The sequence below is a fragment of the Oryzias melastigma genome, linkage group LG11 (genome assembly GCF_002922805.2).
Source record: "Oryzias melastigma strain HK-1 linkage group LG11, ASM292280v2, whole genome shotgun sequence".
NCBI classification, from domain to species: domain Eukaryota; kingdom Metazoa; phylum Chordata; class Actinopteri; order Beloniformes; family Adrianichthyidae; genus Oryzias; species Oryzias melastigma.
The window spans coordinates 17,233,683-17,257,860 of NC_050522.1; the positions used below are offsets into that span (position 1 = coordinate 17,233,683).

The following is a 24,178-nucleotide window of genomic DNA, read 5'->3' on the forward strand; positions in this document are numbered from 1 at the left end:
GCCGTCAAGAAGATGGCTTATATGGAGAGGGGAACCATGACGGGCCAGGCCCTGAACTTCATGGTGGAGAACAGCTTTGGACGCTCCCGTCCTGGAGTTGCAAAAGTGGGGATCGTCTTCACCGATGGCCGAAGCCAGGATTACATTGGAGACGCTGCCAAGAAGGCAAAAGACAACGGTGAAATGGAAACAGCAGGAAGCACAAATGTAACTGTGTCAAGCAAAATAAAAAAAAATAAAAAATAACATACTTGTGTGTGTTCCAGGATATAAGATGTACGCTGTTGGAGTGGGTAATGCCGTTGAGAACGAGCTGAAAGAGATTGCCTCTGAGCCGACTGCAGATCACTACTTCTACACCGCTGACTTCAAAACCATGAACCAGATTGCCAAGAAGCTGCAGATCAACTTTTGTGATGGTATTGTTATTAACTCTCATGTTACCTCACAAACTAATAGATAAAATCCTGACCTTTCTTTGCTTTTTTGTTCATTCCCACAGAGGAGAAACCGTGCGAATGTGACTCACTCGTAAAGTTCCAGAAGAAAGTAGAAAGTGCTCTCCAGGCACTAACAAAAAAATATATCCTTTTACATTGACTGTGAGGGTTTAAGAATGTGATGTTTGAAGGGTTTTTTTTGTCTTTATTGTATGGAAGTTTTGTTGTTGCCCTTGACTAAAGCTTACTAGAGAATATGTCGAAGAGGATTGCCTTGCTGGAGAACAAGATCGTCTGAAGACTCTCAACCTACTCCCAGATTTACATCCATACACCCATGCACACACGCACACTAAATCATTCTTTACTTCCAACAGAGCATTAAAGAAAATGTGTGTGTGTTTGTGCAAGTTCCAGAACTCCTCTTTTACCCAAAACCCGTTTCCTCCTCCCTGTTTCTTCTCTGAAGGCCATCAGTTTCCGTGGAGACCACACCTTCACTCCAAACACGATCCTCTGAAGGCTGCCTGTGTGTCTGTTTAAAAAAAAAGTCTTCCCTCATAGGGAAACAGTCAGAGTATATTGAAGGTTTTTTTCTTGGAGGTTTTCACTTTGTTGCCATCAAATGGAGCTTCTCAACAGATTTATAATCTTTTTTTCCTCCTTTGAACACCCTTTACCTCTCCCCCATGGTACAAAACAATGTTACAACATTATAATATACAAGTAAATAATTATTCAAACTTATGCCAGGCAGTGAGGATGCACCGATGATGTTTATTTTCCTAAATAAAGGTGATATGGAAGTAAGAGAAATCTTGGTTATTATTACATCCCACACTACAAACAGAAATCCATTACAGTTCTGTAGTTATTTCTTTATTACTCCGTAACAAACTCTACAAGAATCTTTTTCCAAGCTCAATTTTTATTGATAGACAACTGAATTTATTAACCCAGAAAATATATACACAAGAATCAGGAGTCGCTATTTAGTGACATATTTTACTGTAAAGTCCCCCAAAATGTCTCTTAAAAATGATAGAAGAGGAGAAAGCATTAGACTAAGCATTAACATCATAAATGGAGCAACTAAATAAGAATAACGTTTGTTTTCCTTCAGGGGTCGCAACAGCGAATCAGCTTTCACTGATTTGCACAGGTGGTATGGCAGAGATTTTTACTCCAAATGGCTTTTCTGACACAAACCTGCATTTTTACCGGGTTGTGGACTGGCACAGGGAGACCTAGACTTGGGCCCCACATAGTTAGGCAGGTAAAAGGTCTTATAAACCAAATAAAAAATATATCACCACTTGAGATGGTTTAAAGCAGGGGTGTCAAACTCCAGGCCTCGAGAGCCGACCTCCAGGTGATTTTCCAGAAATCATGTCTCATCTGCTGCTAATTACCTGGATCAGGTATTTTTAGCTAATAAGGAGCAGAATGGTGTTTTTTTTTAATAAATAAAATCCAGTTGTTTTAATGATTACAAATACTGTTCATATTGTTTAGGAATTGCAGATAATATAATTATTTAACTAATGAAAACGTTATTGTTGGAGTTCTAAAGGTGGTTTTGATCTGAACTTGTGTGATAAGAAACAGTGGATTTAACATAAAAAAATCTACTGAAACTTAATTCACTCATAATTATGCACAAATTTGAACTCTCCTTGTTGGAAAAAAATTAAACAATTTTAGGAAAGAAAATGACTTTCAGCCTCTAGTGGTGATTTGTGGAACTGCAACATTTGGTACCTTTAAATTCGGAACAGAAGGAGGGGCTTAATTAAATCAATTTAATATTATTATTATTATGTTTAACAATACAAAAAATGTTTTGAAAAAAATATGCATAATAATTAAAAGAAAGTCAATAGAATTGGCTGTTGTGCAGCTCAAAAGTGAGCCCTTCCAACTGCGTCATGATGACGACACACGGAAGACCTTACCCTGAACAGCACCAGCCAGTTAAAACAAGTTAGAAATGTTTCCAGTGCCTTATGCAACATGCAGTTATAAACATAATTTACAGTGCGTTGCTTTCGGAAAGATTTTTTTATCGACGTAACTTCTTCTGTTGGACGCGTGCCTGAGGTTTTTCATTCAAACGGAGAGGTAGTTGGAATCGTCTGCAGCTCCTGCTAACACCAAAGCTAGCATAGCGAGCTAGCCGGCAGCTAGCGGAGTATGTATGAAACGGGGAGGGCTCGGTTCGCTTCGGAAGTTTTGGATCGATGTTGTCAATTTGCGGAGTAAATCGCGGTACTAGAAACCCAATAAGAAAATAAGGGTATATGACTAAGAGCGAATGCTTTAGTGTACTTAACGAATACCTGTAGGTTCAGCCAATTGAAGCTCGGGAGCGTTGAGCCAGGTGTTCATCCCCGGCGTGAACATGGCCAGCCTGACCTGCCTGGATAATGGAGAAGACAACCCCAAAAAAGTGACCGGTTCCGGTTCTGGGGTTTTGTGCCGCTTCAAGTCCGATTCCGAGTCGGACAGTGGCCCGGTGGCGAAGAGCTTAGCACGGCTGTGCAGCAGGGACGAAGGAGAGCGGGCATCGGCTCTGGAGGAGCTGAGCCAGAAGGTTCTGGTGCGCTTAGGCATGGACCGGTCCGATTCGGAACAGTTGAGTAAACAAACGCTGCTGCAACTACTTCGACTGTCTAATTCGTGTCCGCTACAGGAGGTTCGGGCGAAAGCTACCGATCTGCTACGAACTGCACAGGTAAGGTCTATATTATATACGTATTCTGCCAATGTTTTATATAAAATATTCGATGTTTACGTTACAAATATATTATTTTGGTCAGAATTCAACTAAAAACTAAATTTTATTGAATGAAACGATGAATTTAGCAGAAGTTAGCCCTTTAAGTCGCGCTGGTTTTAAGTTTCAAGCATTAATGAATTGTTAGGATGTCTTTTTCGTTATCACTCGAATATCAATGTCATCGTGAACTCTTATTGCATCCAAGCTGTTGGATATGTCATCAGACTTTAGCGTGAAGGTGATGCAAGACCCCGCTGCTGTGAGCACAAACGAGCAGGCTGGACACGCCCCTCCCCCTCCGCCGAGCTCCGATAGACAGCAGACACACCCCCTCCCCGCGCGCGCGCCGCTCTGTGTTTTGTGGCTCGTGCAGGCAGAAAGAGAACGTTCCAGGCGTTTTTGTTTTTAAGCGCATTTCCCTTAATATTTTTAGTGTTTGTTGAAGTCTACTAAAGCTGGTGAGTTTGACGGATGCCGCCTGAATTATTTAGGAGCTCCTCGCTGCGAAGGAGGTCAAAATAGATCGAGGTCAACTTATTTAAAGCTTTTTAAAGCCATTTGAGATGCCTTCAATTTATTTGTGTGTTTGAACTCATTAATCCTGTCTGTGTTTACATTTTTGACACGAAATTGGTGAAATTATGTATGTAGCTGGTCTATATTAACAATGCATACATATGAGAAACTGTTTAATACATATAAAGTAAAGTTTAAGGATTTTAGTTGCTTGGAAAAGGCTATAATTAATTAAACTGTAATTTTATTTTATCTTATGATTTTCTTTTCTCAATTTTTAAGGAAGAAGGAGTTGAAATACCTCGAGCTTTGGCCATTGGTCCAAGTTCTGTTATTCCTGCAAAAGAGGTATGTTTGGACAACATAATCTACTTCAGAAATGCATTTTATACTACTACTTTCTTTAAAAAATAGTTGAGATCCAACAAGAATGTTATTTTTCTGCAGATCAACTCTTATGTTAAAGGGGTGCACTGTGGGAAAACATTTCATTTTATTTTGATGCATTTATCCAAGAGGCACAGAACTAGCCAAAAAAGCGGCACGCTTCTGTTGCAATACCACGGTAGCTGTTACTTTAGCAGAAGCAGCATTAGAGCTGCGTCGCCAAAGCTGATGACTGAAGCTGCTGTCATCAGTGACTCACTGAAATATTCCACTGGAGAAAGCAATACTTTCCTCTTTTATTCTACCCTTAGAAAATGTGTTTTTCTTTGTTAAAATAGGAATAGATAATAGGACAATTTTTGTTTATTTTTTTTTCTCCTAGATGCCGGTTGAAGGACCCAACCACGACGTCCTCATTGAATCCTTCCTCTCTCTGGGGCGTGTTGACCATCTCACCATGGTCATGGCTTTACATCCAGCATATCTGAGCTGTTTCCTGAGGACCCAGCAGGCTTTGTTGGAGCTGGATGGCCCCTTGCCCCATCACTGGAGGCATTATATTTCTATCATGGTACGTACATCTCAAAATACCATTTAAAAAAAAAAAAAAGTCAAAATCCTCTTTAGGTTATACATTATTAAAGAATAAAAATGTGTGGTTACAGACTAGCTAAAGTGTGCAAGCAATTCTGGCCAACCAAAGGAAAAAAAAAAGCAACACAACAATTGATTGTATTGACATAATTTGTGGTCAGTTGACTAAGAAAATCTATGTAAATCTACATAATAGACTGATAGTATGATTGAAATTTATTTCAGGCTTGGAAGGAGCCCCAAATGGATTCTGAAAAGGAACTATTATTTCTGAGACATAAACAGGATATTTAACACCAGGTTGCTTTATCAGTGACGTTGTGCTTGATTTATTTAACCAACTGTCTTGGGACTATTTTACACATCATTCTTTGTTTTTCTAGTTGCCTTTTAACAACAGAAAAAAAGATGGGAAATTAAAATGACATTTTTTTCTATTTATTTATGTTTTTCGAGATATCAATAAGGAAAAGGCAACATTTACAAATTAAAAAAGTCGCTTTGTTGTCATTGGCTAAAACAGGAAGTGCTAGTTTCCTTAAATTGTGGCAACATACAACCAGTAAACAGCTTGTCGGTAAATTGTCTGTAAAATTGTGTCTTAGTGTCGTTTGTAAGTCATTCCAATGATCCATTTGAACTGCATCACCCGGATTAATGCTGGTCACCATAGTTATGAACAGAAACTTCCAATCCAGACAAATGAAATGAACAAACAGCATTTTTTTTAATTTTTGTTTCGAAAGCTTGAAATCATTTCTCCTGATTAAAAAAAATAAACTTAGAAAATATATTTTTATTTTCAGTTTTTACATTTATTAAAAATAACTTAAAATATCTAAAAGTATAAAAACCTAATTGTGGCCAAAATGTCTTCATTTTGTTTGCATGCTTTAACTACAGTATTTGCGTTTTGTCATTAGATGGGGTCTCTAGAATTCGGCAGGTGTCGTTTTTATAAAAGGGAGGAGTATTTTTTAATGAGTGTTCAATGGAAGATTAATCCATTGTGAGTTTTAAGAAACTGTCACCAATTTACACTTCCTTTTTAGACTATTTCTAAACAATCTGAACTCCATCTTTTTATTCTGAAAAACTATTTTTACCTTTATGATAGTCGTCAGGGTTGTCCTCCACCAGCTGTACAGGTCATACAATTCAAAATTAAAACATTTTTGGATGAAAGTTCAACATTTCTGAAACTTTTTGGACATGTGTTGAAGCTGTGTGAGCTTTCTACATGTTGTTTTTCTGCTGATGAGGGATTTGAGAAAGGACAAACTCTTCCTCCATTAGGAAATAGTTAAACTCAGAGCAGCAATGATCAAAGTTGAGGGTAAAAACAGACGGCTAACTGACTGATGTTCTGCAGGCTGCAGCCCGTCACCACTGCTCATACCTGGTGCAGCAGCACAGTGCAGGCTTCTTGGAGACTGGAGGCGAGGAGAGCTGGCTGAGCGGCCTCCAGCACGCTCCCGCTAAACTGCGCAGCCTCCAAACACTCAACAAGCTGCTGGCGCACAGACCGTGGCTCATTACCCAGCAGCATATCGAGGTCAGACACATCACCCACTTTCTGCCTGCTTTCTCTTAAGCTTTTGGTATTGCTCATACTGCCATACGAGTAAAACGATGGAATACATTACACGTTTGACTTGCATCCATCACTGACTCAGCTGCAGCTTCTTTTATGGAAGACACTGTAATTATCTGAGACCCTGTTATCATTTCTGGATTGTCACTCATGCGCTGGAAGGTGGGATTCTTAGATTATTATGCTCATTCTTGGGGAAAATCTATTCCAGATAGTTTTTCATGGAGTTTCCAGATATAATGTGATCATCTACTGCTTTAGTTTCCCACTCTCAACATTTAAGATCATTCAGTTCAAGTCATGTCCCCGATGTACAAAGATTCCACTCAGATTGTTGAGTATCTTCTGTATCATCCTGCAGGAGTTGGTGTGTCCGGGAGCAGAGCCTCGCTGGTCCCTCGCCGAGCTGATCCACGCCGTCATTCTGATGGCGCACACTCACGCTCTCTGCTCCTTCGTGTGGGGCTGCGGTCTGAACCCCGAACCCGACCACGTAGGAGGATACACGTTCCAGCCTCCGTCACCCAGTCACCTCCCGCGTAGCCCGGCACACGAGGACGGCAAGCAGGAGGTGAGTCAACCATTTCTTGCCTCCACGGAGGAAAACTTTGGTTTCATCACAGGAAACTTTTTTTTTTCACCAAAAACTTGTTGATTAAAAAAAAAATTCTAGTAATGTTCAAGAACGTGTGAAAGATTGATTATACATATTGCTTAATAATACAATTTTGGAGACGTCAGCAGCCTCTGAGCAGACACAGACTCGGACAATAATCCCGTTTCCTCATCTTTTTTCAGTTTCCTAAAAAGTGCTTTCATGTGCAAAAACAAAAACTGCTTAAGGCAAACATAACTTTCACTTTTTGAGTCAGCTGTCTGTTTTTTTTTTTAAATACTGATGACCAAAGCAGTGTTCAGTTTAAACACAGTCAGTTTTTTATCACTTAAATAAGGTGAACTCTGAAGTGCTGCTTCAAAGGAAAGGGATGACTTTTAATTTGAAACATTAGTCTGCAATGAAGACTTCTCGTTCTTCAGTTGGTGGATGGTGCAGTAGAGGTGGAGGTGTTGATGCAGAGGATGGCAGAGCTGCAGCAGCAGCAGGAGGAGGAAGAGGAGTGCTCACAGGAGGAGATGGTGTCCCGGTTCGAGAGGGAGAGGAGTGAGAGCATCCCGACAGGTAGGCGCGCTCGTGTTATCGTTCACCAGCTTAGATCCCGCTGAAGGCGACTCACTTCCTCTGTCGTTCAGCGGTGGTGCGAGGAGCTCCGCCTGACTTGCTGCTGTGTCTGGTGGAGGATCCAGAGTTCAGATATGAGGACTTTGCCCCCAGAGGAGAGCAGTCACCCACCACCATGAGAGCCCAGGTAGCTGGGAGCAGCTTTATGTTGAAGTGAGATTCGTGGCAGCTGTCAAAAATCATCCTGACACTTTTCATGTTTGCGTTACATGTGCAGGACTACTCATGGGAGGACCACGGCTTCTCTCTGGTTAACAGACTTCTGCCGGACATGAGCCATCTCCTGGATGAGAAGTTTCAGGTGCGGCCTTATTTTAGTGACTGACTCAGTGTAGTCTAAAAGGAAAACGTCTGGCTGCAGAAGTGGTTTATGGGTATTTTTTGCCACACTCCTTGATAAGTTCCAAGTTTTTTGGATTTAATACAATTTTTTAAAAAAAGCATTAACTGTTTGCATTTTACAGAGGAAAAATGTTAATAGTAACTAAATTAAATTCTTTAAAAAACAGATTAATTCATCTTATGTTGGTAAATGCAATCAATAATACAAAAAATATTTCATCTATTTTAATTTTGTCCAATTATCTATAAAAGATCTGGAATTTAGCTCAAGTCATTAACTGTATAAAAGAAGTAGACCATGTGAGTGATCCGTTACCCATAGAAAATGACTTGATTTGGGCTCCAGCGAAATGAGGTTATTTCAGTCGCCATGTTGGAACCAGAAATCGTCAGTAAAACAATTCTAATCAATCAGGAGGGAACTTTCCACTGAAAGCACTCTCAAGAGACTCCATCGTTTAAATGGCAGACCACCTACTTCTGTGGAGACGTCTGATTGGTCAGTTTATAACTTGCAATAAATAAAAAAAAATATGAAAAAAGTTAGAATTAGCAAAAAAGTGTTTAAAAAATAAAGTAGCAGAGCAAGAATGGTTATTCTGAGAAATGGAACGCATGTTTATCTCTTTATAGACGTCTCCTTGGAGACAGCAAGTACCTCCTGTTTGAAAAGCATGGGGCGCAAGGACCACTCTGTCCAGTTCTATACAGTCAATGGACCACGTGGAAAAAAAATGTTTTCTTGTGTTATTTGCCACCCCCCCCCCCTTTTTTTTAATGTCATTGGAAGAAAGTCTTTGATCACCAAATTTTTCAATTAAGTGAAACAAAACTGTCATCATGTGGTACGATTACACTACCCAGAATGCCTAGGAGGGCCAATAGGGAGCAGGCGTTGATCGTAAATTTTCTGATGAACTGTGTTGAGGAAATAACAACACAACAAATAAATCCAACCTAATTCACGAGAATTCTAAATGTTGTTCATTTGTAAGATACAAATTCCTAAAAATAAACTTTCAGTTTATGATGTTGAAGTAAAGTATACTGGAGTATACTACGTACAAATATCACTTCAATCAATCCAAGTGCTGCAGCTCTCTGGTTTCCCAAAGTCACGCTAAAACATTTTAACATACTTTGGATCACTGAAAAAAAACAGTTCCAGGTCAGTCAGAACAACCAAAATTTTAAATCTCATGGTGATAATTTTGAAGCCACGCTCCTGCTGTTGTGGATAAATGACAGTTTTACACTCAATCTCTGTAGGTTGTGAGCAACTTGACCTATCACAGGATGGCCATGCATGAAGGTGTGGATACGTACACTTTGAGGAAAGCCTTGTGGAACTACATCCACTGTCTCTACGGGATACGGTTAGTAAAACTTGTCAGATGTTCAGTTTGAAAATAAAATAAAAAAAGGTATTTTGTCTAAAGTCCTTTTGTTTTTAAATGCAGGTACGATGACTATGACTACGGCAGTGTAAACTCGTTGTTGGAGCGTTCTCTGAAGGTGTTTGTTAAAACCATGGCGTGTTACCCTGAGCAAACCACCGCCCGCATCTACCACGCCTTTTGGAGACACTTCAGACACTCTGAAAAGGTACCACAACTCGCTTGCCGTTTGTTTTCTTCTTGTTAATCGCTGGCATTTCGGCTTTCCTTTTTATTCTCTAAAGTAACTCTGATTCCACAGTCTGTATTTGTAAATGTCAAACCGTTTTTTTCGGTCCCGCAGGTCCATGCGAATCTAATCGTGATGGAAGCCCGGCTTCAAGCAGCTCTTCTCTACGTCCTGCGAGCCGTTACACACTACATGAGATGACACTCCCATACACCCCAATGCAGATGCTGAGCCAGCACAGGCAGTCTTGCACACACACAAACACAGTGAATGTCAGCATTACATTAATGTCCATACTGCTGATTTATGGTTTGGATGTATTTAAAAACTGTTACCCATTTTGCACTGAGTTTGTGTACTCTGGATGAGCCTTTTGAGTTTTTTTGTTTAGTTTTTTCTGATCATGTTGCACGTCTTTCTGTCGTATCCACATGCTGCTTGTTAAATCCAGTTTGGCGTTGAGAGAGGGATTATTTTCTTAAAAGCAAAAGTCCCTGCAGCACGTCATCAGGCCTCAGTCCCATCCTCCTCTGCAGTTGCAGAAAATTGAGCTGAAACAGAAATGTATTTTTATATTTAATAAAGCTACTTTGCTACATGGATTGATGTTTGTGAGTCTTTTTTTTTTTACAGATATAGTGACTTAATATAAAAGCATATAAAGAATCTGCTTTCACACTTTAATGTCAGAAGTGTTCACTCATTCATCCACATAAGTGAGTGCAGGTGTTTCAGTCGTGACCACAGGTGTGTTAAATGTTCCATCTGGACTTGGTTCTATGATTAGATGTCACCTGTGTAACAAGAAAGTGACACAACTGAAATTTCCAAAATAAACTGGTTTCATTACCAGGTGGAAGTGACTGAACCCAACAGGAACATATTTTTCTTACAGCGTTGGTGGAGGTTGGGGCACGTAATCCAGATGTGTGGCCTTCAAAATTCCATGTGGCCTTCAGATTATTTCAAGAACAGTCCTTGGAGAGCTTTGTTGAATTGATGTATGTTTAACCCCAAGTTTGTGGTAATTGATGATTCTCTTCCTGTTGCAACTCAAAGCACAAAGACGGTCCATGAAGACGTGGATGAGTCTAGAAAGCCTTCCAACAAGTGTTGAAACTTTAATATGAAAATGAAATGTCCCACAAATGTAAAGGTGAGCAAATGATTTTGTCAGTGAAATATAAGAAGAGAAAAAAGTTCATGCAACCACAAGGGAGCAAAAAAAAGTAAAGCAAATCAGATGTCAGCTCAGACGAGTAAAAAAAGACGTTCATGGATCTATTTGTCTGCAAGTAAAGGGATCAGAGTGGAGCAGGCAGCTGTAGCATGCTGTAGCTTCTACACACCTAAAATACTTTTTCTTCCTGATTCACAACAATTTCAATACCAGAAATACTCAGAAATACTATTTTAATCTTTGTTTTCTAAATACCTGTCCTCCATCATGAGAGAAGAACCTGTAAAAACAAATGTTCATGGGAGTGGGTTAAAGCAAAAAAAAAAAAAAAAAACATGGGGAACACTTACAATGTTTGGCCAGAAGATGGCGACAAAACTCCAAAATGTAAATAAAACTTCAGCTTTCTGTCACCTGAAAGTGTTTTATGTTGCTTTTGATGGTGTCTTTGATCGACAGATATTAACTAATTATGGTTATGGCAGGAATTTTTTACACACCGGAAAATGAAATTATCTGACAGCAGTTACCCGCGTTTAAAACTCGGATATCACATCCTTTTCAATCGTCTTCCTGTCGTTCACAGCACTTAAAAAAACTGTCGCCTCTGTCGAGAATGGTGATTCATTTTGCAGCAGAACGTGTTAGTTCCACTTTAGCTTTTTTTTGGCAGAAAGCTGATTGTTCACTTATTTACGCATGAGATTTTTGGGCATTTCTGTTTAAAGTCAAAACTCTATAGCAAAAAAAAAAAAAAGTAAAAATACACCCTTTAAATGTAAACTTCGACTAAGTATTGAACTATCAGCTGCACGCGCCGTTTTTTCACACATGGGCTGGACCTAAGTGTGCACGTGAAGCTCGCGCGCGCCCCTTTCTTGTTGCCTTTTTGCTGTGCGTCTCTCAGTCATCGGACAGAGCTGCTGCACTCCAGGATTTTAAACAAGGACTTCTCCATCAGGTATGGATCTGCATGAAAACTGACAAATATATCGTATATGTGCATTTTTACAAGTAGATAGTTTAATTTAAAACATCCTTAATATAGAAATGTGCTATAAATAAACGTAACCATAGAAGTAATCTGTTTTTAATTAATAAAATGTGATGTTTATTTGAGAAATCCTTGTAATAGCTTTTAAATATCATATAAAAAGTACTTTATGGCAAACCATTTTAACATACTAACATTTGACAGGACTTTGATATGACTAATATGATCCAATATATGGATTAAATAACTTACACTTTATTGATAATATCAACAAATTTAAGAAAGTGGTACAATTTCTAGCAGGGTTCATCCCATTGAGTTTTGAAGTCGTCAAGTAAAGTGGAGTGATGACAGCCTCTTAAATAAAGGGAAGTTTGTTGACTGTAAGAGGTTGATCAACTTGAGTTAGTCAAGTGTTTCACCCTCTTCTGGATGGTCAGATGCCACAGAGGATGCTGTGTAGAAATCAAGTCTGTACTGCAATACTGAAATAATGGAATTTACCAGACAAGTGTGGGCGTAGGAGGTCCTCCTATTAGTATTGGACTAACAGATTGAATACGTCTTGAATTTAAGTAATTTTTAAGTAAATATTCTTACGTTTTTGTTGTTGTAATGCGAGGTCACATTAGATAAAGTATGTTTCTTTTAAAAAAGGTATTTGGCACCAAGCCCACAGGAAGCCACCTTGAGGAAAAGGCTGGCCTGTTTCCTTCATACCTATCAGTGGTGTTTTGGAGGCTCAAACACATTTAAGGTTGATGCAAAACTTTTCGTTGTGTAATGTATCCTTCGTATGGGAGTTTACGTGTTTCCCAATGCTGTAAACTCTGCTGTGCAGCAGTGAAGGAATGCTCCGAAAACGGGAAAACCAAAGTTAGTCTAGTCAAGGCCAGAGTCCATCACTTCCTGTTTCTTTACGAGGTCAGTTCCTGTCTTAGACTCGGAGCTCGCCAGGAAGGAAGAGGGTGGTTTCTAGCTGGAGGATTTGAAGTGAACATTACCTTTATCACAGTGCTTTCCCACCACACTCAGCCTGCACCACTGGACACACCTGTTGCAAAGGTTCTGTGAAATAAACCTTTATTAGTATAAAAAAAATCAACCAACAAAGTGAGCGTTTAGAAAATCCCAACAAGATGATCTACAAACTCTTCATCGAAAGGATAAGTGACATCATTTGGAAACAGGACATCCCGATTGCTGATTTTCCACTGCTCCCATTCAGTTGTGTCTCTCCCTCTGCTTTGGTTTTGTATACACTTTCTGTGTGTGTGTTCAGTGACAGCTTGCTTCCCATTGTCCTATCATTCCTGCCCCACTCACACTCTGCATCCTGTGCAAGTTTCCTGTGAACAAGGCGGTGCAAGAGAGGAGGAATGAGAATTAAAAAAAAAAAAAAAAGTAGGAGCAAAGAGGAGCAGGAAGGAAAGGAATGGTGTAATGTTTGCACATTACTAGTGCAAAAGCACCAAAATCCAACAGATTTTCATGGTTTTGTGTGTGTGTTGTGGGGATGGAAACTTTCCACTGGGAGCAGCTTATCTGCAGTCCACTCTGCAGGAAAGGGTGTGTCATTTGGATGTTTGTGAGTGTGACGGTGATGGTGGAGGGATGTTCCAGTGATTTCAGAAGAATGCACTAAAAATGTGTTCATGTTTTTGGTTCGTCATAATGTTCAGAGGGAGAAAATAGGTTCTGTACAGAACTGTGCGGTCCTCTAAAACACTAGTTTCAGAATTCCGTGGACTCTCCAAAACACAGACTAATCTGTCACCAAAACTTCATTAATGCAAATGAAATGTCAGTTTTTTTTTTAATTTATATAAAAGCAAATGTCACGATACTCGTCATGTGTGGCTTTTTTGAGCTTTACAGTTTACCTGAGGTGCTTTTTTTTAACCGCTTTAGTCAAGGCTGAGCTATTTTTTTCCATTAAAATTCTCTTGCGGCATTTCGTCACATTTGTTGACCTGAATAAATCCTACTGTTAACATTAGACAACACAGTGATTTGATTATTCATTTACAGTTCAACATTAGACCTTAGATAAACATTAGAAATGCTCATAATTTAGGATTTTCCAGAATTCCTGCCTAATCTGCTGCTGATTACCTGGATCAGGTGTGTTAAACCAACTAGGAGCTTCAGTGGCAGGTTGGTTGGAGAACACATTGGACACCTGCCCACCGTGAGGCCTGGATTCTAATACCCCTGTCATAAATCTTGTAAGGCCGGTGTTTCCTATGGCAAAGGAAGTTTTGAACAGGAAGCGGAAACACAGAAGAATGTTGCTTAAGTTTGCTGGTCCAGTTATCAGCATCCGATGAGTCGGATACAGGTGTTTGTCATTGCTGGAAGTAATTCTGAATCCAAAATTAAACTAGATCTTATCTGGGGATTTTTTTTTAAAGTGTTTTAAGTTAAAAAAGCTGAATTTATTACTTGAATTGTTTTTTTTTGTTTGGAACTTTTGTTAAAGACCCACTTCAATAAGAATCCTGTTTTTGGTGTTTTTTTTAATGTGTTCTTGTGGCATTTTATTCATGATGGAGGACAAAAGAATGTAAAATTAAAACTGCATTTCTGAGTATCTATATATTTGAATCGGGAAAACCCGCATTTGAAAAAGCTAAAGTTTGTGACGCTGAAACTGCTGTGAGTGGGCCGAAGTCTCCTTTTTCTGCTACAATTTCAATGGATCCACTTGTAGAAAAATAGAAAAATATATTCTTTACCGTCTTTGTTTTCCTTCTGACTCTAATATTTCTCACTGTTTTATTTTTTTGCTTCGCTAATGTTAGCTTGACCTTGTGAGGAGCTATAATCTAGCGGGAGCGAGTGTAAACCAAGGGATGCTGGGAAATTAGCAGTCCCACCCTCAACCCATATGCAAATTTCTAATGATCTATTGCTGCTCTGCTGGAAATACATCTTAAAAATAACAGATTCTTGCTAAAAACTGCATAATCATAATTAAAATACCACTGGGAACGATTTTAGAAAGACAAAAATATAGTTGGAGTGAGACTCCAAAATACCAGTTTTTATATAGTCAAAGCAATGTGTGACGCATTATAGCATACAGCCTGTTTTTTACATAAAGCATGGTTGGAGTATCGTAAATGATTTTTAATTTTTTTTCTAAAAGAAGTCAAGATTTAAGTTTGAAAAAAACTAGATAAAGAATCAATGAGATTTAGACAGAGGAAACCAGATTTTAGAATAAATGTTTTCAATCTTCAAAGTCAAAACAATGAAAACTGATATGATGGAAAGAGGAGCTCAAAGATATAACATGACACCAAACTCCAAAGGTTTTATCCAGATTACAGGCATACGATATTCCAATTGAATATGTGATATAATAAAGATTTTTTTGATGTTAGAAGATCTCTGCTTTAAGACAGATCAGCACCTATATGGATTGTAACGATTTTGAACAAACATTTAAAGACATACTGGTCTAATTTGTTAAAATAATAATTTTTGGCACATAACAAAGCTATTTATACTTTATTTCATAATAATATTTATGGTGATGGCACATTTTTTGGTAAATGTTTCCACTTCTGAGTGTTAATTAGAATTTTCTAGAATACTTTTGCCTTCTTTTACACTTTTTTGTAAATGCGCAGTAAGAGATGCAAATGTTCACGACTTCTCCAAAACTCTTTTTAAAATGTAACTTCCTTCTGCCGATCTTAACAGTAAAACAATCTTTTTGGTATCTCCTCAAAACAAGGTCAAAACCTACATTTGCATTCACGTTTAAATCAGCCTCTTTACAAAGACCAAATGTTTCACATTGTTACTGGCTTCTCTGTGATGTTAAAGGGCCCCTCTTTGCAGTCACTGCTCAAAACCAACACCACAGTTCTCGCAGCAAAGGAAGTAGCAACCCTTTCACATAGTGTTTTAAGTGACTTCTATTAATTGCTACCTGCTTTAGTTTATTTTTAAAAAGGACGAGAACCGAGGTAGAATTTAGCATTTCCTGAGCCTTTTTTTTGTTTTAAGCTCCTTTTATGTGCACACTTCCTCAGTTTTCCATTTTAAATGTGCAGCTCTGCCTTCAGTTACTTTTGCAACAAGTGATATTTCTTACAACAATCGACCCCATAGTTTGTTTTCGGTGCTTCAAGAGGAGATCTGACAGAAAGATTTGAGTTATGAATGCATCTAAAGCAACAGCAGACAAATAACGCAGACATTTGACAGAGCAACCCGCACTTTTATCAGTTCATCACCAATACCACTACTCGCCCACACACACACACACACTCGCATGCACCCACACTTTGCCACTGATGTCGAAAGATTGAGATGTGAAGTAAACAGCTGCTCTGATGAAGGCCGACCAGACTGAAAATCTGCCAGTGAGAAGCTAATTCTCAGTTTGGGATTACATAAATAAAATATGTCAGCATCCATCACTTTAACATTTTAAAAGAGAAAATAGAAACTCAGAACAATTTATCTGCAGAGGAAGAAAGGTAAGAGTGAAAGCGAAGAGACGTGTGTCTGTGCTGGAGGCGGGTGGAGGGTGGAGGGGTATGGATGGAGTCCCTCCTCAGTTTCCAGGAAAGGGGGGAGCTATCTCAGGACGTGGACAGGAAACTCTAACAGGACCAACTTCCTGTCGCTCCACGATGGCCGCTCTGATAATAATAGAAGATTCCATGTAAAGCTTGTTTTGTTTACGAGCAAAAAGTCGCCATTTAAATTTCTTAAAATCAAGTTTACAAGGAAGTTTTTTTTTAAGGAAAACAAGTTTTTTAGTTTTCAAACTTAAAGTAAATCCTTTTTTTCCCTCTTTTGCTGCCATGACTTGTATTGTTCTCCATGTGTGTGACTTCCCCAGCATTCCTCAGTAGGTGGGGTGAACGTTGGGAGTTCAGTCGGTCGTTTGACAGGTCACCAGTTTTAATAAAATGACCCCTTTTTATCACGTGATCTGGCTATTAAACTCACTTTCCCGAAACATTTTCAATTCGACATCACAGCTTTGAAAGTGAACAACTGTGGGATTAAAAAAAACTTTACTGACAAACTCAGCAGCTGACAAAATGGGAAATCTTTAGAATTGGTTGAGGCTCAAATATGCACAAAATATGACTATAAAAGGTAGATGTTTCTAAAGACACATTATGCAAAGAGGATATTACACCACTAAAGGAAGTCAGCATAAAATCGAACAAGTTAACAAACCCGATTGTAGATTATAAACACAGAGCTCTAAAAGAGGGAAATTAAACAAGCCTGCCCACCTTAAGGTCTGAACTTTTATTCTTCTTTTATCAGAGAATTCAACAACAATTAAAAAAACATTTATAGAAATGAATAAACACATGGTCGGTCTCTTGTTTCCACCCCTAACCAGAATCGTCAACAGTTATCGCAAGGGGTTAAAGTTAAAAAAAAAAAATAATAATCCTTAATTTGAAAGGGTACCGAAAGTAAAAAACCACATGCTGATCAGAAAACAAGAAGAAGAGCGTCTGTGTTTTATGTACCGTGTACTCAAAGAAGGGAGACTTTTTGGGGTTATTTAAGTTTAATAAATTTGTATTAGTCAATGTTTGAAGCACCAGTTTGAAGTGCACAAAGGTGCACACAAACACTAATACAAAATATTTGGAAACATCAATTTTCTGTTTGGGGTCACTTAGAAATGTTTCTATTTTTAAAAGAAAAATAATTTTTTTTTTCCAAAGATGATAACTATAAACTAATCAGAAATACACTCTTTACCTTATTAATGTGGTAAATGATTAAAAAAATGACCATTCTAGGTGCAAATGTCTGGGTTTTGGTGCATAAAAATACATAGGTGACATGGGGCCCATTTCCAGCAACTATCACTCCAGTGCTCTAATGTGTTTGCTCATTGGGTCACAAGCCTAACAGATGAGTAGAAAATCTTGTACAATCATTTTAGCACGACTGAAAACACTTTAGCTGGTTAGAAGAGCTATAAAACTGATCTTCCTATCAACGGTTTGGAGTATCACATTTGTGAGGTCGATTAAACACTCAAAATGGCCAGAAAAAGATAACTTACATGTTAAACTCAACAGTCTTTAGTTATTCTTTGAAATTAAGTCTATTCCATGTGAGAAAGTGCCAAGAAACTAAAGATTTCCTTTAGCGGTGAGTCCTACTGTCCTTAGAGAACAGCACAAACAGGTTCTAACCAGAGTAGAAAAAGAAGTGGGTGGCCTTGTTTTTTTATTTTAGATAACTATAAGCTAATTAGCTCAGTTGTCCTCAGTTTGTTGCACAATTGAGGAAGAATAAGAATAGTATAAGAATAATTACGTTAGAGTCTCCAGTTTGAGAAATTGACGTCTCACAGTTCCTCAATTGGGAGCTTCGTTAACACTTTCACTATAAAAAGTTACACCATCACTTTTGCCGGGTAATTTTTACCCAATATGAAATACCCCCAAAAAAGTATTTCTTATAATAAATGGATCAAGATATGATAACACATGATAAATTAGAGTAGTTTTATTTCAAACTGTGCTTTATGCTACAAAGTGGGTGAAAAAAAGCATAGGAAGCTCCTAATAACATGCTTGAAAATGACTGGAAAAGTAGGAATTTGAGAAGAAAAAATTCCTAAAAAAATAAATGATGATACTGTACACTTGGCCTTTGGTCCACTCATTCCTAGGACATGTGAGATTTTACCTAGGGACACTCAAAAGATCCAACAAATTTAAAATAATGTATATACTTTTGCTCGGGTGCCCGCAAAACGCCAATGTCAACATCTAAGGAGGGGATTTTGGGATACTGACTCTCAGAAAATGCCATATCAGAGACTGGCTAACAAAAGAAAAAGATTATTTTGGACAATAGAACACAGAGAAATATTGGAAAAAAGTGTTATGGACGGACGAATCAAAGTTTGAGGTGTTTGGGTCACACAGAAGAACATTTGTGAGACGCAGAACTGAAAAGATGCTGGAACGGTGTCAAGCACGGTGGGGGTAACACGATGGTCTGGAGTTGCTCTGGTGGTCTATTTTGCAACACAATACCCTCTCACCCCAAACTTTTGAAGCATTAAAGCTGGTTCAAGTCTTGAAGTATTTAAGTCTATGAAGACCATACTAGCTAAATTAAGGGGTGGTTTGGTGTCAGGCAGATACAAAGTGAAAAGCAGCTGCAGGTTTTGTTCTTTGTTGAATGTCAACCTGCCCACAAACGACGCACACCAATAGTGTAACTTTGTGACGCAGGTTCTCAAAATCCAAAAGACCGTGTCAAAACTTTTTTTCGGAGAAGTTTGAAACAAAACAGAGGACAGAGTGTTCGCTTTTTTGGTGTCTATGCTATTTATGTATTCAGATTAGCATAGAATAACTGTTAGCTTACAGCCACTTCCTGTTTATTGGCACAATTTAAGAGCAATTTTGATTTCATAGCAGTAGAGGAATTTTATTAATAACTTACTGGAAAAAGGAATCTGAAAAGCATTTTTTATTAAAACCAAATGCTCTTGATTGATGATCAAAACACTAAAACATGGAGACGTCTACATGTGGATGCACTGGAACGGTCCGTTGCAGCTTTAGTTAAAGATTAGCTAACGGCTAATGAGGGTCATATATATATATATATATATATGTATATATATATATATATATATGACCCTTTATCATCAGAAAAACGCCACAAGAACGTGTTACAAAGGCAAAAAGTTTTTAAGGTTGCACTCAGGGGTATATAGCGCAAACAAGGTGAAGCACATTTGTGGTCATATTGCTTCAATTGGTCCTAATAATGATGACAACTGTATTTCACAAAGTCATGTACAGATGACCAGTAACAATTGGAGTCTACATCTCAGAGGAGTTCTGATAAAAGGAAGTGGCTAACCTCGCATTTCTCTGTCTCATTTTATCTCAGCCTGTCTGTGTGTGCGTCTCTTTTCTTTTTTAACTTCTGCATTTCCTCACATCTGGCTCTGCATATCTTTATATTCATGACCTACTGCTTTTGAGCCTCCACGTTCTCCCCCGTCTCCTTTTGTGCCAGTCACCCCCACCTCTGTGTGGCACGCTCCCATCCCAGCCCGTCACTCACCTCCTCTCCCTCTTTTTTCAGTGGCAATGGTGACTGACAGATGATCTGACAGAGGAAGACATCAGGTGAGGGAAAAGTTAACTTCTCTTCTCTTCCACTCCCTCCTCTTCCTCCTATGTGACAGAAGTGTTTTTTTCCCCCCGACTTCTCCTTCTGCAGTTCTCTCTAGTTTTTTTTAATCCATGTTTGTGGTAAATTATTGCTGCCTCTACTTTCTACTGACATTAGTTTGCTGAGACGACTTTGTTGAAATCGCCTACTTATAGCAATGCTGAAGTCAATGTGATTCTTCTTTTGGAGCTCGTGTTTCTAACTGTGGACCCTACTGGTTATGTGTTGTGATTTTGTAATGTTCGGTTAACTCTCCAAATGGAGAGTTATGGATAAAAGTGTCTTCATATTCAGACATCACTAACCCCCGATGATGTCATCAACAGTCGCCGGTCATTTACGTTAGCTCGTAGCTGCTAGCGCTCGGAAAATACACAAAAGCATCAGTTTTATAACTTTAAAAAGTCACCCTAAGACAAGAAGTAACTGCTTACATTTAAATATAAACTTCCGTACTTCAGAGTACACCTGTGTGAATAAAGATGTTTCTCCCTACCCCTTCCCCCTTAAAAAAATAATTTCGGACACCACCAAAGCTCCAAATGCCCCTACGACTGGAGGGGTAGGGAGAAGCCACAGAGGTAGGGGAAGAATTTCAATTAGGCCTTACAGTAGAAACGGTACAATAGAGCTAAATGTTGAAAATGAAAGTACTTCAGTGAGGTAATTGAAATACTTTCAGTTCCTGGAAGTATAACTCATTGTCTCTGCAGAGTAAAAAGTCAAAGTCTTCCTTCACACTTTTTTTTGTATTAATTTCGTTTTTTTTTATCAGGACAAATATATAGGAAATTCATCTTTTTTAGTATAAATGAAACAGAAAAACAAAGAGTGTTTTTTTTAGAAAAGGAGTTTATAACTTTTGATAGAGGTTCACAAGACTTTCTTTTAAAATAAAAAACATCCTGTACCACATAGAACCTTAATGCAAGTGTTACAGTAGGAAGTCTGATGTCAGCAGTAATAATAATAATAATAATAAATTGATTTAATTTTCTGGGACAGACTGGCGACCTGTCCAGGGTGAACCCCGCCTTCGCCCAACAGTAGCCGGGATAGGCTCCGGCACCCCCGCGACCCCGAAAGGGATGAAGCGGTCAAGAAGATGGATGGATGGATGGATGGATGGATGATTTAATTTTGTCATTTGTTGTTCATCTCAGATAGAAATTCATAAATTGAACTAAATTGTAACTCAAAGCAAATTAAGTGACCCGTACCAAATTTTACATTGAAAATCCTCTTCAGAGAACAGCACAAACAGGCTCTAACCAGAGTAGAAAAAGAAGTGGGAAGCCTCGCTGGACGACTGAGCAAGAGCACGAGCACATTAGAATCTCCAGTTTGAGGAATAGATTTGAGAAATAAAATTTATTTTACAAACTGTCCACCTTATACTGTGGAGCACCTTAGGTGTCGATACTGATACCTAAGGTGGTATACGGCGCTCAAAGACCTGTCTAAATATGTTAGATTAGTTCTTCAGTAAACAATGAAGCTTGATGTATTGTTGGGGGTCATGGGTACTGTAGTCAGTCGCCTGGCAGACTGATACGATCTGTGTTTTAAGTGTTTGTGAATGAGTTAAATAAAGTTTGACTTGTTGGATGCACCTAGTAGTCCAAAAAATGCACACATTTTTAAAATTAAAAACATTTTACTACTTTAATCATAGAGGCACAAAGGAGAGGTGAAAAAGCCACTTGGTGAAGGCGGGGTACACCTTGCACAGTTCAGCAGTCTGTTGCAGGGCCACACAGTAAAGCACATACACACACCTAAAGGGGCAACTTAGAGTCAGCAGTTAACCTATGAAGACTGTTTTTGGACTGTGGGAGGAAGTAAACTCACCAGTCCCAGGCAGGATTTGAACCAGGGCCTTCTAGCTGTGAGACGACAGCGTTAACCACTTCACCACTGTGAAGCCCAACTAATAACGGCTACTAAACTTGATCAACAAAGCCGAAACTGTGGTCAAATTGTCTTCAGGGGTTTTCCAAACCTCACAAAGTTTTACATTTCAATCAATCTTTTTTTGATGCTACTTTCTTCGCGAGGACAGTTTGTGTTCCTGATGTCAGAAACTAGTAGAAACTGAAGTAGACAGCAGGACTGTGGGGGATGGAGGGTTGTGGCACACGATGTTACTTTGAAATACTAACATTTACTTACATTGATCGAGAATTCTCAACATTATTTTAGCTGAAAAGGACTGCAGAGACATTTGCAGATGTTATAAAACTAGGCAGCAGTGGATGCAGTTTATTATTCAAAGCCAAAAAAGGGTAACTGTATAAAAACTGCAATGTTCCCGGCTTTACAGAGCTATTTCTTAAATCGGGGGTGTTTTAACTAAAGCCAAATATTAAATAAATAAATACAAGATGAATCTGGGAGTGTTGCCTTTGTTTTTTAAGCAAACTGTTAACATGTAATTTGAATAATAAAAGCACAATGTTCCTCAGTCTAGTAGTTGTACATTTACTTTTCTCCACATAAAAATGCAAATAAATTCATAGTAAAGTATATTAAGACCTTTTGGTGCATCATTTACACCAAAACTGAAGTTCCTCTGTTACTCTACGCTGCCAGATTTCTTACAGGTACAATAAAGTCTGTCATAACTTTATCGTAACTCTCTAAACAAACAGCTCCACAGCAAACAACAGATATTTTCTCCTAATGCTGATGTTCTGCAGTGGGTCAGCTTTAATGCAAATATTATTGCTGAGTCCACTTCCTGGTTGAGTTTTAAATAAAGTTGTTCCTGTGTGTTCATGGAGAACATCTTGTGTGTTTTTGAGGTCAAAAAAATCTGAAAAGTCTACAAAATAAAAACTCTTTATAGATTATCTTTAAAAAAAAATGGCGAAAAGCCAGTTTTTGACAATTTATGTATGAGATAGGACGGGATTAAGATTGGAAATTTAAAATTACATTTTCATAAATCAAAAGTATAAACTCCCTTAAGCTCCTGATATCTAACAATCATTTAGCATTTCTCAGTTTATCAGTTGTTGGGGAATCCCTGACATAATCTCTATAAACTCTGTGTTATTTAAATCTGGGATCTTGTTTATTTTGATGCTCAATAATCTTTTTCTCCACCTTTACGTGACGTTTTTCTGCTTTTGCAGACGCCGTCTCCGTGCTTTTTATTATGGGGTGTTCCTGTTGCAAACAGAAGAAGGCTGCCAAATCACTGGGCGAAACATCCGCGGCAGACAATAGAGACCTGTCTCCTAGCAACACAGATGGAGGGTCATTCTGTCCGAGTCGCTACTGTCCCGACCCCACTCAATCCATCCCGGACTTCAACCAACCCAACAACATGCTTTCCATTACCAACATGCACCAGCGGGCTGGATGTATATCAAGTAAGCTTATGTCTAACAATATTGGATCAAAAAACATGAAATATTGTGTAATTATGAATAACTAGAATTGTATATAAACTGTTTATTTACTCAAAAGATCCATGGAATAAATGTGTGTTTTTTTTAAGAGTTTTTGTGTTTGTTTTCCTTCAGGTGGGGGGGTCACCCTCTTCATAGCTTTGTATGACTATGATGCTCGCACTGAAGATGACCTCACTTTCCAGAAAGGAGAGAAGTTTCAAATCATCAATAACACGTGAGTGAGAACAAACGGATCTCAAATGTTGAGAATATTTCAAAGAAAAGGTCCTAACATCAGATTTTTGAGCATCATGTGGGACGTGAATGTTCAGGCGAGCTGTGTCAAGTGAAACATTTATCAAAGCTAAATATTAAACAGTTTTGTTTGCATGTGTTTGAATTTTCTCCTCTGAGCTCTCCGTTGATGCAGGTGACCAAATATAAAGTTATTTTTGACTCGAAAAGGGAATGATATCCCACTAATCCACGTGATTATTCTTTTATTTCAATTTCCCCTTCAGTTAAATAATACGTTTTATCTTATTTCAGAGAGGGTGATTGGTGGGAAGCTCGTTCCTTGGACACTGGAAAATCCGGTTACATCCCATCCAACTATGTAGCTCCTATTGACTCCATCCAGGCTGAGGAGTGAGTGCATCCACACACACTGTTTTCAGCGAACATCTTTACAGATTTGGATGTGTGATGAAAACAGAGATTAAATGATGTGTGTTGTTGCCGTGGTGACCTGTGGGCTGCTGTTGTGATGACAGGTGGTATTTTGGGAAGATGGGGCGGAAGGATGCGGAGAGACAGCTGCTGGGTCAAGGTAATCCAAGGGGAACTTTCCTCATCCGAGAGAGCGAGACCACCAAAGGTG

At 38.6% G+C, this 24,178-nt stretch overlaps 3 protein-coding genes across 8 annotated transcripts in view; all 3 read left to right on the forward strand.

The window, feature by feature from the left end:
* matn1 (matrilin 1) overlaps positions 1–981 on the forward strand; it is a 4,832-nt gene extending 3,851 nt beyond the window's left edge. For 2 of the 4 annotated variants that reach the window (XM_024293761.2, XM_036214171.1), the window contains 4 exons: positions 1–178; positions 267–419; positions 503–583; positions 689–981. In XM_024293761.2, the coding sequence (XP_024149529.1) occupies positions 1–178; positions 267–419; positions 503–583; positions 689–738 (462 nt within the window). In that variant the 3' untranslated portion in view covers positions 739–981. The remainder of the gene's footprint in view (positions 179–266; positions 420–502; positions 584–688) is intronic. The other 2 variants (XM_024293788.2, XM_024293771.2) reach the window with 2 other exon arrangements.
* Positions 982–2,354: 1,373 nt separating this feature from the next.
* sesn2 (sestrin 2) lies at positions 2,355–10,120 on the forward strand. Of its 2 annotated transcripts, none has more exons than XM_024259885.2 (11): positions 2,355–3,174; positions 4,018–4,083; positions 4,505–4,693; positions 6,089–6,271; positions 6,672–6,881; positions 7,349–7,490; positions 7,562–7,677; positions 7,768–7,851; positions 9,162–9,268; positions 9,353–9,497; positions 9,633–10,120. In XM_024259885.2, exons 1-11 carry the CDS (start codon positions 2,842–2,844, stop codon positions 9,717–9,719), a joined length of 1,662 nt encoding a protein of 553 aa, XP_024115653.1. In that variant the 5' UTR covers positions 2,355–2,841; the 3' UTR covers positions 9,720–10,120. The 2 variants fall into 2 exon arrangements, with proteins under 2 accessions (XP_024115653.1, XP_024115661.1); XM_024259893.1 differs by lacking the exon at positions 2,355–3,174 and adding an exon at positions 3,294–3,677.
* Positions 10,121–10,696: 576 nt separating this feature from the next.
* The window catches only part of yrk (Yes-related kinase), a 19,507-nt gene continuing 6,025 nt past the window's right edge, over positions 10,697–24,178 (forward strand). Inside the window, exons 1-6 of one of the 2 annotated variants that reach the window (XM_024259766.2) lie at positions 10,697–11,659; positions 19,811–19,854; positions 23,038–23,277; positions 23,431–23,533; positions 23,848–23,946; positions 24,072–24,175. In XM_024259766.2, coding sequence (XP_024115534.1) covers positions 23,061–23,277; positions 23,431–23,533; positions 23,848–23,946; positions 24,072–24,175 — 523 coding nt within the window. In that variant the 5' untranslated portion in view covers positions 10,697–11,659; positions 19,811–19,854; positions 23,038–23,060. The remainder of the gene's footprint in view (positions 11,660–19,810; positions 19,855–23,037; positions 23,278–23,430; positions 23,534–23,847; positions 23,947–24,071; positions 24,176–24,178) is intronic. The other variant, XM_024259770.2, reaches the window with a different exon arrangement.